The sequence below is a fragment of the Ictalurus furcatus genome, chromosome 2 (assembly GCF_023375685.1).
Source record: "Ictalurus furcatus strain D&B chromosome 2, Billie_1.0, whole genome shotgun sequence".
NCBI lineage: Eukaryota > Metazoa > Chordata > Actinopteri > Siluriformes > Ictaluridae > Ictalurus > Ictalurus furcatus.
The window spans coordinates 14,073,370-14,090,670 of record NC_071256.1 but is presented as its reverse complement, the minus strand read 5'-3'; the positions used below and the strand labels follow the sequence as shown (position 1 = coordinate 14,090,670).

The following is a 17,301-nucleotide window of genomic DNA, read 5'->3' as shown; positions in this document are numbered from 1 at the left end:
CGCGGAACCCTAAGTAGGTTGGTGTTCCTGCACGGAAGGTAAACGGCGATGCATTGAGCTGCCGGCGTGGTTTTGAAATCTTGAGTGACAGTGATCTTAAGTGATTATTTTATACACGAACGCGTTTTTATATTGTTTAATATTTAGTCTGAGAGAGAACCCATCCCAATGCGAGTGTGAACGTGTTAAAGGTATTAAAGTTTGGCCAGTTTTAGAGTAATCAATGAGAAAGTAGTGTTGAGGTGTGTTTGTATGAGTGTGTGTTTGTATGAGTGTGTGTTTGTATGAGTGTGTGTGTGTGTATGAGTGTGTGTGTGTGAGAGAGTTTGCTGAGCCACGATGGTGTTTTTCACTTGTAACGCGTGTGGAGAGTCGCTGAAGAAAGCCCAGATCCAAAAACACACCTCTATGTGCCGTGGATGCCGAGTTCTGTCCTGCATTGACTGTGGAAAAGACTTCTGGTAAGAGTCACTAACCCTACACCATGTTCACTATCTAGGCAATGCACACCATCATCAGTCTGCTGTGGACGTGAACCATATGTGAACACTACATCCTGTTCACTAGAAACATCATAATCAGTCCACCATAGATGCTCAGGGAGATTCTCAATAACCTTCTGCCTGTAGGGGAGAAGACTATAAGAGTCATGTGAAGTGCATCAGCGAGGATCAGAAATATGGAGGGAAGAACTATGAGGCCAAAGCAAATAAAGGAGATGTGAAACAGCAACAGTGGATTCAGGTACGTCAGCCGTACATCATGATACTCGAATCCCACTCAGCGATTGGATGTGCAGATATTAAGTTTTCGTATCACCATAACTGCCTAACTTTTTTTCTACAGTCTATGATATTATCACAACATTGCATTATGAAGGTCTTTCTACGTTTCCTGAAGGAATTGTGGTGATTGCAAGACACTGGATATGAAGAACAGATAGAAGGAAGGGAGAAGAAAAGAAAATGAGTGGCGGGATAGAGTCAAAGTTGATTAATTCTCATTATAAGAGTCAAAGTGGTTTATGCCTCTTAAATGGCGGCGATTCACCAACAATTACGATTGTTTATTTATTAAAGAATGACACACTTCGTATATGTTTCTAGTCACATTTAATGTTGTATAACAGCCACGAAAAAAGTTAGTTCCTGTTATCACTTGCCTTATAATGTCAATAAGCGGTCAACAATGAAATCTGTTCGACAGAAAGTGCAACATCCTCCGTTATATCTTTACCTTGGACTGTTACAATGTGCTGACACTGGCGACTCCTTCCATAAACGTTAAATAAACATCTCCTCCCCGAAGACCTAGCATTGTACAATTCGGCCTGTGACGATAATTACATTGTCGACTTTGCAAGCTCTAGCTTGATAAATTGAATTAAAACATACTGTTGAAAAAGCAACATATTGCGAGATATTAACAATGCACTACCAATGATTTTTGAAGAAGGAAAATCTAGAAGCAATAGTTCTAGTGTTTGTAAAATTCCAGTCGTAGTCAATAAAGTTAGGGATTGAGCCGCTTAAGCTGTGTGAGCTGAAGTTGAATAGTGAATGAACAGCGGTAAACTGAAACGCTTTACTAGCGGGTTAATGTACTCACCCAAACGCATCGTATACACGTCTGAGATTAATCAGATATTTACACAACATAAACATAATATTACAACTCGCTTCTGCACAAAATGACACGAATGCACAAGTGAACTTGAGCTGAAGTAAGGTGCTAGGAAGAAACGATAAGTCACGTTATGAATACGCTCTTTCCGTAACAACGCACTAAAACATGAACAACGCTTAACTAAAGCATAACGAATTCACATTATATTACAGTAGTGTACTCATTGTAATACTCAGTGCCATTTTAGAAGACAAAAAACTGTTTTTTGACATTCCAGTTCCTGCATCTGAATATTCTTAAGAATGAAAAGTTCATTGCGCTTTGAAAGGGTGTACTTCCATTATTATACTATTAAAATATCATTATATCAGCGGCATGAAATGGTCTTAAAATGACAATAATATTGTTTACTGCAATTGTTTCTGGGACAATATATCGTCCAACAAAAGTAGTTATCGTGACAGGCCTGTGTACAATAAGGCACTGCTATTGGTGGTTGCTCCATGACGGTTTATATATACTACTATAATTGTGTGTGTGTGTGTGTGTGTGTGTGTGTGTGTAGAGAGTCCAGGCGGCACTAGATAAGCCGGGTGTGAGTGCGCGACTGCGCTCGGTGCTGCAGCAGGTCGCCACCTACGACAACGTACCACGCAAGAAAGCCAAGTTTCAGGTAACAGTAGCGATCTGTGTATATATCTAGGTGAGTCAGTACATAGAAATGTATTAGTAAATGGACAGATGGATGGACAGACACGCATTCTGTGACTCCATTTTGCAGAACTGGATACAGAACAGTCTGAGGATTTATGACTCCAGCCTGCAGAATCAAGTTTGGGAGATCTTCTCCTCTTCTGACAGTCCAGTGAGTATCACACACTCAATCCACACAAACTCAATAACACACACACACACGACAGAGATGCTGATTGTAACCATCCTGCGTGTAACGCCGATGTCCAGCAGCCTAACAAAGCCGAACAGCCTGAACCCACATCACCACCAGCGCCAGCTGTTCAGGAAGAACAAGTGAAACCTGACGAGAAGAAAAAGAACAAGAGGGAGAGAAAAGAGGAACGACAAAAGAAGAGTAAAAAGAAGCGAACGGAGAACGGTGACATGGACGACAAGCAGAATGGTGTAGAAGAGCCTCAGAAGAAGAAAAAGAGGAAGCAGGCAGCAGAGGAGTGTGACGAGGAGGGAGAGAGCATGGAGGGAAAGACATCAAAGAAAAAGAAGAAAAGGAAAGAGGAGGAGTGTGAAGGTAAGTGTTATTTAAATGGATGTCTGTAACAGTCCTTCAGCACCCCGTACTACTATGACAAGCCAGCAAATGTTTGTTGTCAACATTTTCATTTTTTCCATCAGAGAGCCAAGACATGGAGGAAGTAGAGGAGGAACAGGAAGCGCAAGAGGAGTCCAACACTAAAGGTACACAACTTCACTGAAGGATGGCTGTGTCTCAGATGTGTCTCTACTCTCCACCAGAGAATCACATACACTATATAGTATTATATATTAATAGAGATTATGCTAAACATCAGGAACCAATGGGAATACGTTGAGCAGACATATTGATCCAAACACGTTAGAATCGTGTACAACCTCAATTCCAAAAAAGTTGGGATGCTGTGTAAAATGTCAATAAAAACAGAATGCAGGGATTTGCAAATCTCCTAAACTCATGTTATTCACAATAGAACATAGAAAACATATCAAATGTTTAAACTGAGGAGGAAAAAAAATAAGGTCATTTTGAATTTGAAGGCCATAACACGTCTGAAAAAAGTTGGGATGGGGGCAACAAAAGCCTAGAAAAGTAAGTGTTATTAAAAAGAAACAGCTGGAGGAACATTTTGCAATTAATTAGGTTAATTACTAACAGGTCAGTAACATGATTGGGTATAAAAAAAAGAGTATCTTAGAGAGGCAGAGTCTCTCAGAAGTAAAGATGGGATGGAAGCAGATGTTGCTGTAAAACCTGCTTGCTGATATTGTTTCTCTCGCTCACCCTCGGCCAGGTGATTTTTATAATGTTGGGGGTGGGACACTTCAGCTTCCAAATTGGACAGAAAATCTGATGAGAAGCTGCAGGATGATGACATCAGAACTTCCATTTTGATTTCATGGGGACTTTTAGGATTGACCATAAGCTAGCAGCGTGAAAAAATAGTGCACTGTGTAGTGCGTAGGTTGTGGTTTGGGATGTCCTGTTAAGAATACACTGTAGCACCGAGTTTGAATCCTGACTAGTCCAAGAGAACAAAACTGGCCATGCTGTCCTCTAAGTGTGAGAGATATGGCATACTACTCTCTCTCCTGTGTCAATCACAGCGTCACTAACCAATCATGGGCATATGTGAGCTTATGTATGCGGAAGGAGGCGGATAGCATTTGCCTCAGAGTGTGTTGCTCCTCCCAGTGAGCAGTTCGAAAAGATGCAGTTGGCTGGCTTCTTGTGTCAGTCTTATGATGGGGGTGGGTGGGAATTGGCCAAGACTAAATCAAGGAGAAAATCATGGAAAAAAGAAAAAAAATTAAAGATTGTATTGTAATATATTGGACTGTAGGAGGCGATGTTGTTGCTTTTTTTTTCCCCATGAAGTGTGAATCATCAAGACTGTGTGTGTGTGTGTGTGTAGGGAAGTTTAACTGGAAGGGAACGATCAAGGCGGTTCTCCGTCAGGCTCCAGAAGAAGGCATCGCTCTCAAGAAGCTCCGCAAAAAGGTGACACACTGTGCTTCTTGTATTGACGCACACAACATCCTACATTGGCTTAAAATACACTCACATGCACCTGTGCATCCTGTGTAGGACTGAGAATCTTAATTACATTTAAATGATTGGTCACTGTGGGTTTTATTTGTAAACAGCTTAAGTGCAAAAGAACAATATGTAACAGTTTGAACAATCTCAGTAATTTTAGGGGGTGTGTGTGTTTTGCAGGTTTTATCAGCGTATTACTCCTTCAGCGCAGAAGACAATCATAAATCAGAGGACGAGCTGTATTCTCTGTTCAACAAGAAGCTGAAAAACCCCAAGTTTAAGATCCTGAAAGATAAAGTCAGACTTGTTCAATAATGTTCCTTTTGTTTGTACATGAAGCCACACACATTCGCCAGACCAGAAGAAGAGACGTCTCCTCGATCATCTTGTTTTATGTCCCATCCGTGTCTATTTTTCTTAAAATAAATGTTCTTTATGAACAGATATGTTGTCTGACCAGAGTGAATGTTACACACCCATACACTTTTTTTTAATAAGCGACTAAATGAGCTGATGTTGCCTTTAATCACATCAACATGTTGACTATCTACATTGAAAAAAACTCATTTTTATTAGTATCTGTACATTTTCCTTAGTTTATCTCTCACCTAATACTTTGCTTATACTCAAACACTACACCACTACACTTCTCTATAATCATATACTTGCAAAGACATAACGGGACTAGCATCAGGCATCATTAAGGAGTCAATCTAAATTTCTGTGAAATCTAAACTTTTGACAGCCGTGACGATGAGAATGAGACCTAATACTACATAATAATAATAATAATAATACTTAGTAATACTCTGTAATCTACTGCAGTTTTGCGTTAATCAAGGTAGTTTCCATTGTGACCGCTAGCTATTAGTAAACAACTGGTTTGTGTCATCAGATATCATGCTAGCTAGCATTTGAGAGATTATAAAATAGAGAGTTAGTGTTAGCTAATGTTTTCCACGTTTCTTGGTGAAGCAAACATTAATTTACAATCAGTAACTAAAATCGGTTTGCGTTTGACCTCTTTTCCTAACGCTTTTAGTAAATGCATGAATTTATATGTTTCTCTGTTAAAGGAATAAAGAATTGAAAGATGACCAAGTTTTAGCAGAGGATTTATCTAAAGTAGTTGCACTTTTACTTGAGTAAAGTACTGTTTTCCCACTTCTGCTAGTTTGTATGTTAGCCTGTTTACTATAATGCTACTTCATTGCCATCCTGCTTGGTTTAATGCTACACTATTGTTATCCTGTTTAATACGATGCTAGATATTGCTAGCCTCTATAGTATAAGGCTAGTTTATTGTTAGCTTGTTTGGTTTAATGTTAGTTCATTGTTAGATTCATGCTAGTTCATCATTAGCCTGCTTAGTACAATGCTAGTTCATGTGTTAACTTGTTTACTATAATGTTTGTTAGCTTGTTTACTGCAAAGTTAAGCAGTTGTGGGTTGACAATACTATGCCAATGTACATGACATGCCCAACTCTCAGCGGCTGATGAAAAGTAGCCTGATCTTATGGGAAGTTAGTTTACCTGATCCAATGCGTGTGGAATTTCACTGAGAGGCCTGCTTGGTCAGCTGCTGGAACGTTCATTATGACCTTATGGGTTGGCGTTCAGGATTCAAATGTACCAATGTTTGTTTGTTTTCTTTAGCAAAGCTAATCCATTCAGTGGTCACACCCATGCAATTGTGCTTGAGCTGTCCAATGTTGTTGTTTTTTTTAACCTTTTGAGACAAAAAATGTCTCTGGTGTGTTGTGTCACGTTAGCGAGTGAGCGAGCCATTGTAGGGAAGCTGAGTGAATCCAATACTCAGCCGAACCTGACACCGTGCTCCCCCTGCTCTCTCCCTGGAGAAAGAAATAGTCAGGCGGGCGACGTCTGCTCCAACAATACTGCGCCTGTGAGAAAACTTTATCACAGACAGGTCATTTTATTCCCCCCCCCCCCACACACACTAATCCGCTGAGTTTTGGGCTCGTTTTCAACTGAGTAGGCAAAAAGAGGGGAGAGAGAGAGAGAGAAACAATCTTCATTGAGTCAGAAATATTTCACATTTTATTATTTATGCTCAGTTTCTTTCTAACATTATCTTGTTCCCTATGTCTCCCTCTCTCTCACTCTCTCTCACACTCTCTCGCTCTCTCTCTCTCTCAGAGGAGATTGAGTTCCTCTCTGATCTTGGCAGGTGGACTCTCAGACACTAATACTTGTGGTCAGGTGAGCTACAGAAATCTACCACTCACCTGGCTTCTGGTCTAACACCTGACCTTCTGAACCTGTGCAGGTGTGTTTGTTCCTCTAACAGCTGTGTGTGTTGGTGTAACAGGTGCACTGGCAGCCTCCCATCAGCTTCCTGAGATAGGAAGTGTTTCATTTCTGCTGCCTGGCTGCTGTTCTGTTACTACTGTACTCTCTCAACCTTATCTCGGATCGCATGATCCAAGAGCGGATTTTGAGAACAGCTAAGAAGATCATTATGGTCTCTCTGCCTCCATTGATGCCCCCCTACCACAAGTGGTGGCAGCATTGTGGATGACCTTTCCCACCCCTCTCATGGACTCTTCACCTTGCCATCTGGCAGAAGGTACAAGAGCCACAGCAACAGCTTCTTCCCTGAGGCAGTCAGACTACTCAATTGTGTGACCATCACTTTTTTTTTTTTGCTATATACTGTAAACATATAGGTTTAAGATCAAAAGATGAATATGAGATGATAGATCAGAATTTCAGCATTAATTTCCTGATATTCACATCTAGATGTGTTCAACAGCTTAGAACAGGGCACATTTGGTGGCAGACGACCCAATTTTTAGGTGAGCAAAAGTATAGGAACAGATAAGTCTTAAAGTAAATGAAAGTAAATAACACTTTATATTTGGTTGCATATCCTTTGCTTGCAATAACTGCATTAAGCCAGCAAACCACTGATGTCACATTTTGTCGCATTCTTCTTTTGTGATGCTTTTCCAGGCTTGTAGCGGAGATTCGTTCAGTTGTTATTGGTTTCAGAGGGTTTCTCTTTTCAGTCTCCTCTTCAGGAGGTGAAATGATGCTCAATTGGGTTAAGGTGTGGTGATTGACTTGGCCAATCTAAAACCTTCGACTTCTCCCCTCGATGAAGTCCTTTGTTGAAGTCGGTAGTGTGTTTTGGATCACTGTCTTGCTGCATGATAAAGTCCCTACTGATTAATTTGGATGCATATCTCTGTAAATTGGCAAGTTCCTGTAAACTTCTGAATTCATTCTGCTGTTACCATCATGCGTTACATCATCAATAAAGATTAGTGAGCCTGTTCCAGAAGGAGCCATGCAAGCCAAGCCATGACACTACCTCCACCATGTTTCATAGGTGAGCTTGTACAGTTTGGATCACAAGAAGATCCTTTTCTTTCTCCACAGTTTAACCTTTCTATCACTTTAGTAATAATAGTAATTCCTTAGATTTACATAGCACTTTTCTAGACACTCAAAGCCCTTTACATTGTATCGGGGGAGGGGGCATCTCCTCAAACCACCACTAGTGTGTAGCATCCACCTGGATTATGTGACAGCAAACATATAGCCAATTCAGGGATGGAGATTATTAGGGGGCCATGACAGATGTGGGATTTTCAGTATAGTGTCCCCATCACTATACTGGGGTATTAGGACCCACACAGACCACCTACTTGCTTCACTAATACCACTTCCAGCAGCAACCTTAGTTTTCCCCAGAAAGTCTCCCATCCAGCTACTGGCTAGGCTCAACTTTGCTTAGCTTCAGTGTGATATGGTTCCAGTAGACCATGTATTCACAATATCACACAAATCACAGACATTCACAATAACCCAAAAGCCTGTTGTTGTTGTTGTTGTTGTTGTTGTTGTTGTTGTTGTTGTTGTTGTTACTGCTGCTGCTGTTATTTTAACATTTTGTCTTTACCGTTTTACACGTTAAAAATTTTGCCTTTCAATAAAGCATTGTTGAAAAACTAATTGATTTTTTTTTATCTCCTTTTAATATAACGACTAATGGTATAATTAATTTTTTTTAAAAATCGGTCGTTTGTAACCAATTTGCTTACTGTGCCTAATGGCGAGCGACTACTATTGACTACACTTCCCATAATCATCCGTCGCTTTTATTCTACGTCACATTTTCCGGACGACAAACCAAACCAAAAATAAATAAATAAATAAATAAAAATCAACAACAACGATGGCAGGCGGATTATCCGAGAATGAGTTAGCTAAACTCCGAAACAGATTTAAAAGAGATGCAGAGCTTCTTTTACAGCCAGTTTCGGAAGAGGAAGAAAAGAGTAAGTGCTCCGAAAACATTTAATGCCTACAAAAGATTCTGTTTCCTGTTTTTTTTTCTCAACTTAGAAAAAAAAGTTTTTCTTCATTAATGTCTGTCATATCTGTAGCTACCCTTTAAATAACGTTTGTTTTCCTTAAAAAAAAAAAAAAAAACAACCTTTAATTAAAGAGTGACCAGTAAAGTTCATCTGTAGCCTTGACTGAGGAGCCACTGGTGTTTATCCCCCATTTAATATGCAGTGGATCCTGAAGAAAAAAATAACTGAAGAATAAGTTCACAAATCCTAAATGATGAACAAAATATATAGGAGCAATTCACTATTAAAGTTCTTTGAATCAGGAATCAGATGTGCACTTCCTGAAAGAACTCCTTGTAAGGACTGGAAGTAATAGAGAAGAGTGTGTTTGATTATAGTGAATGTGAGTCTAATGATTGTATAGTCCTACTAGAGATGCCCTGTGAAATGCCCTGGAGAAATCTAAAACCCTTAATGGATTGGGAACAGGAAAAAAAAAGAAAGAAAAAAAAAGTAAATGCCATAACACCATGAACACATTGCAGTTTGTGGATGTAGTTCATAATAAACCTAGACTGTTTTAACCCAGGGTGTTTAATTTTGTGGTACATCACACATTTAGTTTGGAAACCATGTTGGCTTGGCTGTGTCTCATTTAATTCTTGGCTGTAACGCAGGTAAAGAGAAAGCAGACTCCAAACCGCTCCCACGCTTTAACCGACACTCCGTCTTCTGGATTTCTGCTTCCGTTGGTTTGACCTACTATGTAGATTTTTTCAGCATCATCCTGGAAAACGAAGATATTAAAAGGTAACTGTGCTGCATCAAAGGTAACATGTATAAGGAATATAATAATCAATATGTGTGGTGTGGTGATGTGATACCATGTTACCACCCTAAAGTTGATTTTCAATAAAAGCATGTCCTGAAGCGTTTTATTCCTCTTATACCACACCAATTTGCCCGCGCTAACTGAATTTTCATTAAAGAATGACACCATTTATTTGTATTTATTTGTACTGCTAAAAATAAGAAGGTTTGTGTAATTTTTGGGGTAAAATACCCTTTGGGCTTATGTATATAATATTTCCATTCATAATATTGAAAAGGGGTGCATGCTACTTAGATAAGCTTCCTGAAAACCATTATTAACAGCAAATTCTGTAACTATGCACAGAGGCATTCTCGGGCTGGAACAGGTTTGGGCCACTTAGTTCCAGTGAAGGGAAATTGTCATACTACAGCATACAAAGACATCCTATATAATTATGTGCGGGTGTCATGGTCAGGTGGCCACATACTCTTGGCCAAATAGTGTATTTGGACCAAAATATTACTTTTTTTTTTAGGTATTTTGTTTCTGTGGTACACCTTTTGTACATCCAGATTGTATTTTATGTTCTCTTGCTTTACTTTGTTCGTAAAATTACCACTTCATGGTGGCGTTTATTAAAACTCTTATTCAAAAAAAAAAACAAAACTCAAACCATTACACGGGCGCTTCTTACATATGGAGAAGATTCTGTGCCACTGTCAAAAGCAATCACACCAGTGGAGAAAAACTCATGAAATGCAATACACAAGCAATATTCTTTCATTAATGACTTTCAAAACCTTGTCGTGGTGAAGGGGCTTGTGTATTTCAGTGAGTTTATGCTATTGGGATGCAAGTAGGGCCAGGTAGCGATATTCACGTGAGTTATTAGCTTTACTCTGGAAGGCCCCAGAGATTGTTAGAGAACATACGGAAACAAGCAGCATCATGAAGACCAAGGAACTTTCCAAACATGTCCGGGACTATATTCTTGTAGTGCCAGGTTTTGTTTCATAGGGCACCATGAAATGCATTATTAAAAAATGGAAAGAATATGGCAAACCACAATTCTGCTTAGAGGAGACCATCAAACCCAGTGACCAGGTAAGGAGGGCATTAGTCAGAGGAACAACCAAGAGGCCAAGGGTGACTTAGAAGGAGCTGGAGAGATCCACAGCTCAAATGGGAGAACCTGGTCACAGGACAACCATAGCCTGGACACTTCACAAATCTGGCAAGAAGAAAGCCATTATTGAAATCGATTTTGGAATTTGCATATTAGAGACTCACAAACATGTATAAAGAGGTTCTGATGAGACCAAAATGGAATGTTTTGATCTTGGCACATAGCGCTACATTTGGCAGAAACCCAACACCATTCATTACCCTGAGAACACCATCCCCACAGTGATGTGTGGTGGTGGTAGCATCATTGCAGTTTAACAGCAGCTACTGGGACACTGGTCAGGGCTGAGGACATAATGGATGGATCCAAATACAGGGCAATTACAGAAGAAAACCTGTTCTAGTCTGCAAGAGATTTGAGGGTGGAGGTACACCTGCCAACAGATGTTTCAATGTCGCATGCAGATACCCTGTAGATTGCAATAAATACTTCTAATCTCAATGTTTACAGCTTAAGGGGCAAATATTTCGACATAAACATGTCTTTAAAAGAAAAAGTCCTAAGGAGGGCAAGGTTTTCCCCTTATTTCAGTGTACATTTTGTCCTCACAAGTAATGCACAATCGCACACATTGGATATTGTAGTCAAGATACAGTGGCCTCCACTAATATTGGCACCCTTGGTAAATATGAGCAAAGAAGGCTGTGAAAAGTTGTCGTTATTGTTTAAAAAAAATATATTGTTTATACTTTTTGATATTTTGTTTAAAAAATTCACAAAAATACTGTCATGGATATAAAACAATTGCAAACAGTTTATCCAAAAAGAATCTTTGTTAAATATAGGTGTATAACAATTATTGGCACCCCTATGACTTTGTATGAGAAAAATATATTTGAAGTATATTCCCACTGATATTTTACATTTTTATAATATACCTGGGTGACTAGGAACAGGAAATTTTCAACCATGACTTCCTGTTTCACAGTGGTATAAATATGAGGTAACACACAGGCCAAATTCCCTTAGTCATTCATAACAAGAATGACCAAGGAATATAGCTGTGATGTGGGCCAAAAGGTTGTTGAGCTTCACAAAATGGAAAGTGGCTATATGAAAATAGCCCAAGCATTGAAAATGCCCATTTCCACCATCAGGACAATAATTAAGAAGTTCCAGACAACTGGAAATGTTATGAATCAACCTGGAATTGGACGTGTGTCTATATTGTCTCAATGCACTGTGAAGAGGATGATTCAAGTGGCCAAAAAATCTCCAAGGATCACAGCTGGAGAATTGCAGAAGTTAGTTGTATCTTGGGGTCAGAAAGTCTCCAAAACTACAATCCGAAGTCACCTACATCACCACAAGTTGTTTGGAAGGGTTTCAAGAAAAAAGCCTCTACTCTCATCCAAAAACAAACTCAAGCGTCTTCAGTTTGCCAGACACTACTGGAACTTCAAATGGGATCGGGTTCTATGGTCAGATGAAACCAAAATAGAGCTTTTTGGAAATAAACACCAGAGGTGGTTTTGGTGCACACAGAGAGGTAGCCATATGGAAAAGTACCTCATGCCCACGGTTAAATATGGTGGTGTCTCTTTAATGTTTTGGGCTGTTTTTCTTCCAGAGGACCTGGACATTTTGTTAGGATACATGGCATCATGGATATCAAATATCAACAGATATTAAATGAAAACCTGACTGCCTGTGCCAGAAAGCTTAAAACGGGTCGTGCTTGGACTTCCAGCAGGACAATGATCCAAAACATACATCAAAATCAACACAAAAATGGTTTACACACCACACAATCCAGGTCCTGCCATGGCCATCCCAATCCCCTGACCTGAAACCCATAGAAAACCTGTGGGGTGAACTGAAGAGGGGAGTCCACCAGCATGGACCTCAAAATTTGAAGGACCTGGAGAAATTCTGTATGGAGGAATGGTCTCAGATCCCTTGCCATGTATTCTCCAACCTCATCAGGCATTATAGGAGAAGATTCAGAGCTGTTATCTTGGCAAAGGGACGTAGCACAAAGTATTGACTACAAGGGTGCCAATAATTGTTGCATACATAGTCAACAATTTTAATTTTTTTTTTTATAAACCTGTGTTTTGTTTTCAGTTGTCTAATATCCATGAGAACAGAGTACTGTGAATTTTTTTTAAACAAAAGATCAAAAGGTTCAACAATAAAGCCACTTGAATCATCCTCTTCACAGTGCATTGAGACAATATAGACACACGTCCAATTCCAGGTTGATTCATAACGTTTCCAGTTGTCTGGAACTTCTTAATTATTGTCCTGATGGTGGAAATGGGCATTTTCAATGCTTGGGCTATTTTCATATAGCCACTTTCCATTTTGTGAAGCTCAACAACCTTTTGGCCAACATCACAGCTATATTCCTTGGCCATTCTTGTTATGAATGACTAAGGGAATTTGGCCTGTGTGTTACCTCATATTTATACCACTGTGAAACAGGAAGTCATGGTTGAAAATTTCCTGTTCCTAGTCACCCAGGTATATTATAAAAATGTAAAATATCAGTGGGAATATACTTCAAATATATTTTTCTCATACAAAGTCATAGGGGTGCCAATAATTGTTACACACCTATATTTAACAAAGATTCTTTTTGGATAAACTGTTTGCAATTGTTTTATATCCATGACAGTATTTTTGTGAATTTTTTAAACAAAATATCAAAAAGTATAGACAATAAATTTTTTTTAAACAATAACGACAACTTTTCACAGCCTTCTTTGCTCATATTTACCAAGGGTGCCAATATTAGTGGAGGCCACTGTATGTGCTGAAAACCAGGGACTGTGATATAGAGCTGTAAAGTGGGCAAGTTTTGGTTGCTGGATAAGGTATAGCATAGCGTTAATTAGATGCATTAATAATTGTCAGTGGAAGCTAGACAAACGTGTGTGTGTGTGTGTGTGTGTGTGTGTGTGTGTGTGTGTTTTCTGGCTTATATCCAACTTGGCTCAACTCTGCTGAGCATCTTTATTACCTAGTGTAATCAGTGTAGCCCATTGCAGTACAATTTTAGTGGTTAGGTTTCACCGTTTTCTGTTGTTTTTTTTTTTAATTGTTTTAAATTAAAACCTGTGAGTGGAAACTGTACGACACTAATGAATATTAAACCTTATATTTATTATGAATATTAATGCTTCTATTATGATGACTGATGGCACACCTATCTTGCTTACTAAAACCATAACTATTCCCAGTGCAAGTACGTCTACTTCTGTTTATAACAGCCTAGATTGTTAAACAGGTCATGGCCATCAGTGGTCATATCTAAAGACCTGTTGATACTCATTTTACAGGAACATGGGGAAACAAAATAAATCACAAATAGTCTACAGTGTCAGCTTAATCCTTCATCTATCATTCCTGTAACAGATTTTACATGAGCTGATGAAGTGAAGGATCAGCCTTAATATTCAACCAATGGACACTGGCACAGTGGAAACACAGGGATAAAATGTTTGTGTTATGTGTTGGTGTGTGTTGCAGTTGGTGGTTTAATGTGGGCCTAGTGCTGCTGTGTGTGTGCCTAAGCCTCGCCACATTCTGCATTGTGTATCTGGAGTGGTTCAAAGGAATTCAGCATTATGATCAAGAATACCCTGCGATTCCACCAATCACCACCGCTGCGTTCATCGCTGCCTCCTTCAGGTCAGTGTGCACAGTTACACATCACACCAAGTCACATTCAGCTAGATAATCAGTTAAACTGTTAATCAGTAAAGCCTAACATCTTTACCTGACTATTACAAAGCACTGACGCTGACACTGAGTTGTTAGAAAAATATGTAACTATAACATATTACATTTACATTTATTCATTTAGCAGACGCTTTTATCCAAAGCGACTTACAAATGAGGAAATACAAGCAAAACGATATATCAAGCAGAGAACAATACAAGTAGTGCTACAGTACAAGATCTATAATTGAGTTCTAGAAGAAGCAAAGTGCTCAGAGTAGAGGTGTAAGAGCCAGAGTAAGGTGGTTTTTTTGTTGTTGTTTTTTTAGGGGTTCGTTAGGTGTTCACGGAAGAGGTGGGTCTTTAGCTGTTTTTTGAAGATGGTGAGAGATTCTGCGGTCCGGATTGAGGTTGGAAGTTCATTCCACCACTGAGGGACAGTTAGTGTGAAGGTTCTGGAAAGGGACCTTGAGCCACTCTGAGTAGGCACTACTAAACGTTGGTCATTAATCGAACGCAGATTACACGAGGGAACGTAAGCCTTCAGGAGAGTGTTGAGGTAGGAGGGTGCTGTTCCAGACAAGGTCTTGTAGGTGAGCATCAAGGCCTTGAATTTGATACGGGCGGCTACAGGAAGCCAGTGGAGGGAGATGAAGAGGGGTGTGACATGGATCCTTTTGGGCTGGTTGAAGACGAGGTGTGCTGCTGCATTCTGAATCATCTGAAGAAGTTTGATGGAGCTGGCTGGGAGGCCCGAGAGTAGTGCATTGCAATAGTCCAGTTTTGAGATAACAAGAGCCTGGATTAGTAGCTGTGTAGCCTGTTCAGTGAGATAGGGTCTAATTTTCTTGATGTTGTACAGAATGAACCTACAGGACCGTACAGTTGAATGAGTGTATCAGTATAAACTTGTGATATGTCTCGTAGCTAGAACTGCAGATAGCGCTGCCATTATAGAAAATTAATCAACACCATCTGGCCAGTCATAATGGAGAATTCAACAGCACTGTGGTACAAATGGTGTTTAATGTCATCCTGAACATTTGTATATGGGAAGATACAGTATAAGTGGATTTTGAAAGACATGGAAGCTTGGAATTTATTGTACACTGGGAAAAGACTGCTCTAACCTTTCATGTTTTTGTGTGTTTACAGTTTTAACATTGCACTGTGGCCTGTGTGGTCCTTCTTCACTCCTGTGATTCTCTTCACTCAGTTTATGGGAGTCGTGATGATAATCTCACTCCTTGGATAAAGGCATGAGACGGCATTGTTTTTGCTTTCGCTGTGACGTCTTTGCGTGTACGCATATCAGGTGATATTGTCATTGTGCTGTATGAACTGAGCAGATGTTTCATTTTCAGACAGACTGTAACACAGCTTCAATTGCAGCAATGTTTTCTTTTTATATATTCCATTTTTTTATGTTTCACTTTGTATGTAACTTATTTTATATGTACATTTCCAGTGAAATATCTCAGTGTAACAAAATAACACAAATAAATTTACTGAATTTTCTAATAAAAAAAATCAGTTTCAATCATCGTTGGGTTCTGTATAATTATTTCCAATTAAATTTTCATATATTGATATATTGCCACAGATAAATGTCACTTATAATTTATATATATAATTGTGAAAGTAAATTATAACAAGAGAGTGCGAGAGGGAAAGAAATCAGGAGAGCAAGTAAGAGAGCTACACAGAAGATGTAGGGAAATTTAACTGTTTTGGCTAGCTAGCTTGTAGCTTAAACAGTTACGTATCCCATGGAGCATTGGGCACAAGGCAGGGTACACCCTGGACAGGGTTCCAATCTACCCCATTAATACACTTTGGAGATCCCAATCAGCCTATCATGCATGTCTTTGGGCTGGGGGAAGAAACCTGAGTACCCGGAGGAAACCCCCACAGCACGGGGAGAACATGCAAACTCCGCGCACACACAGGGCAGCAGCGGGAATCAAATCCTCAACCCTGGAGGTGTCTTGTATGTTTTGAACTGACGTGTTGCATAACGCTCACAACCACCTTCATCAAAACAGCAAATAAGGAAATATCTTTTGGAAGAATGGTGTTCATCACTCCAGTACAGTTCCAGAGATGTGTAGAATATATCCATATGTACTTGGTACTTAATAAGTCTATATTAATTTGTATTTGTATTGGGATTAACATTACAGTATAACTGTAGGTTATACTTTTGTAAAAATAAACAAAAGAAAATTGTGTAATTATAATGTGTGTACATTACTTTATATAAATCTGTATTTTATCCTGATCATGGTTGTAGTGGATGCCAGGAACTCTGGGAGCAAGGCAGGAATATACACTGAATGGGACATCAGTCCATTCTGCAACACACACACAGACACACACATCTTAGGGTAATTTAGAGTAGCCAGTCCACTTGCCAGCATGATTTGGGGAGGTAGGAGGACACCCACTCAGACATGGGGAGAACGTGTGAAACTGCACGGACTGTAGCCCAAACTCAGGGTTGAGCCCTGGACCCTGGCTCTGTGAGGTGACAAAGTTACCTGCTGCCCCACCATGCTGGCTTGTACTTAAATATCTATCAGAGTGTTGTTTTGGTTAATATTTTCATTTAATTGAGTAAAAGAATTTGTGTACTTCTGCTAAAATTGGATTATAACCCTAAAATATGGTTTTCGAGAGAGTGTGCATATTCATACCCCTTGAACTGTTTCCACATTTACTGCATTCACCTCATTGCTGTCAAAACCCCTAAATTAGCCTTTAGAAGTCACTTAATTAGTCAAATAATGTCACATAATCTTTATACGTCAAATCCATCTGTTACTGGAAGACCCCAAAGTTTGTTTGAGAACATTCCTAAACAAACTGTAATAATGTGGCATGACCATGATTCTGCATGGAGGAGGCCATCCACC

At 39.4% G+C, this 17,301-nt stretch overlaps 2 protein-coding genes across 4 annotated transcripts; both read left to right on the top strand.

The window, feature by feature from the left end:
* Positions 1–27: 27 nt before the first annotated feature.
* Positions 28–4,879, top strand: lyar (Ly1 antibody reactive homolog (mouse)). Of its 2 annotated transcripts, none has more exons than XM_053649663.1 (8): positions 28–461; positions 630–744; positions 2,192–2,299; positions 2,408–2,491; positions 2,593–2,890; positions 2,995–3,057; positions 4,269–4,354; positions 4,574–4,879. In XM_053649663.1, exons 1-8 carry the CDS (start codon positions 340–342, stop codon positions 4,706–4,708), a joined length of 1,011 nt encoding a protein of 336 aa, XP_053505638.1. In that variant the 5' UTR covers positions 28–339; the 3' UTR covers positions 4,709–4,879. The 2 variants fall into 2 exon arrangements, with proteins under 2 accessions (XP_053505638.1, XP_053505631.1); XM_053649656.1 differs by having other exon boundaries at positions 29–461; positions 2,590–2,890; positions 4,574–4,877.
* A 3,693-nt stretch (positions 4,880–8,572) lies between these two features.
* tmem128 (transmembrane protein 128) lies at positions 8,573–15,930 on the top strand. Of its 2 annotated transcripts, XM_053649685.1 has the most exons (5): positions 8,573–8,702; positions 9,398–9,530; positions 14,195–14,356; positions 14,716–14,741; positions 15,542–15,655. In XM_053649685.1, the coding sequence occupies exons 1-5, from the start codon at positions 8,600–8,602 to the stop codon at positions 15,586–15,588; spliced, it is 471 nt and encodes a 156-aa protein (XP_053505660.1). In that variant the 5' UTR covers positions 8,573–8,599; the 3' UTR covers positions 15,589–15,655. The 2 variants fall into 2 exon arrangements, with proteins under 2 accessions (XP_053505660.1, XP_053505651.1); XM_053649676.1 differs by lacking the exon at positions 14,716–14,741 and having other exon boundaries at positions 15,542–15,930.
* Positions 15,931–17,301: the final 1,371 nt, after the last annotated feature.

Excerpts from the sequence above, each read along its gene's own strand:
- lyar (XM_053649656.1), top strand. The coding sequence starts at position 340 with ATGGTGTTTTTCACTTGTAACGCGTGTGGAGAGTCGCTGAAGAAAGCC. Across the intron at positions 462-629 it reads GACTGTGGAAAAGACTTCTG|GGGAGAAGACTATAAGAGTC; the intron begins GTAAGAGTCACT and ends TTCTGCCTGTAG. Across the intron at positions 3,058-4,268 it reads AGAGGAGTCCAACACTAAAG|GGAAGTTTAACTGGAAGGGA; the intron begins GTACACAACTTC and ends GTGTGTGTGTAG.
- tmem128 (XM_053649676.1), top strand. The coding sequence starts at position 8,600 with ATGGCAGGCGGATTATCCGAGAATGAGTTAGCTAAACTCCGAAACAGA. Across the intron at positions 8,703-9,397 it reads TTCGGAAGAGGAAGAAAAGA|GTAAAGAGAAAGCAGACTCC; the intron begins GTAAGTGCTCCG and ends GCTGTAACGCAG. Across the intron at positions 14,357-15,541 it reads TTCATCGCTGCCTCCTTCAG|TTTTAACATTGCACTGTGGC; the intron begins GTCAGTGTGCAC and ends GTGTGTTTACAG.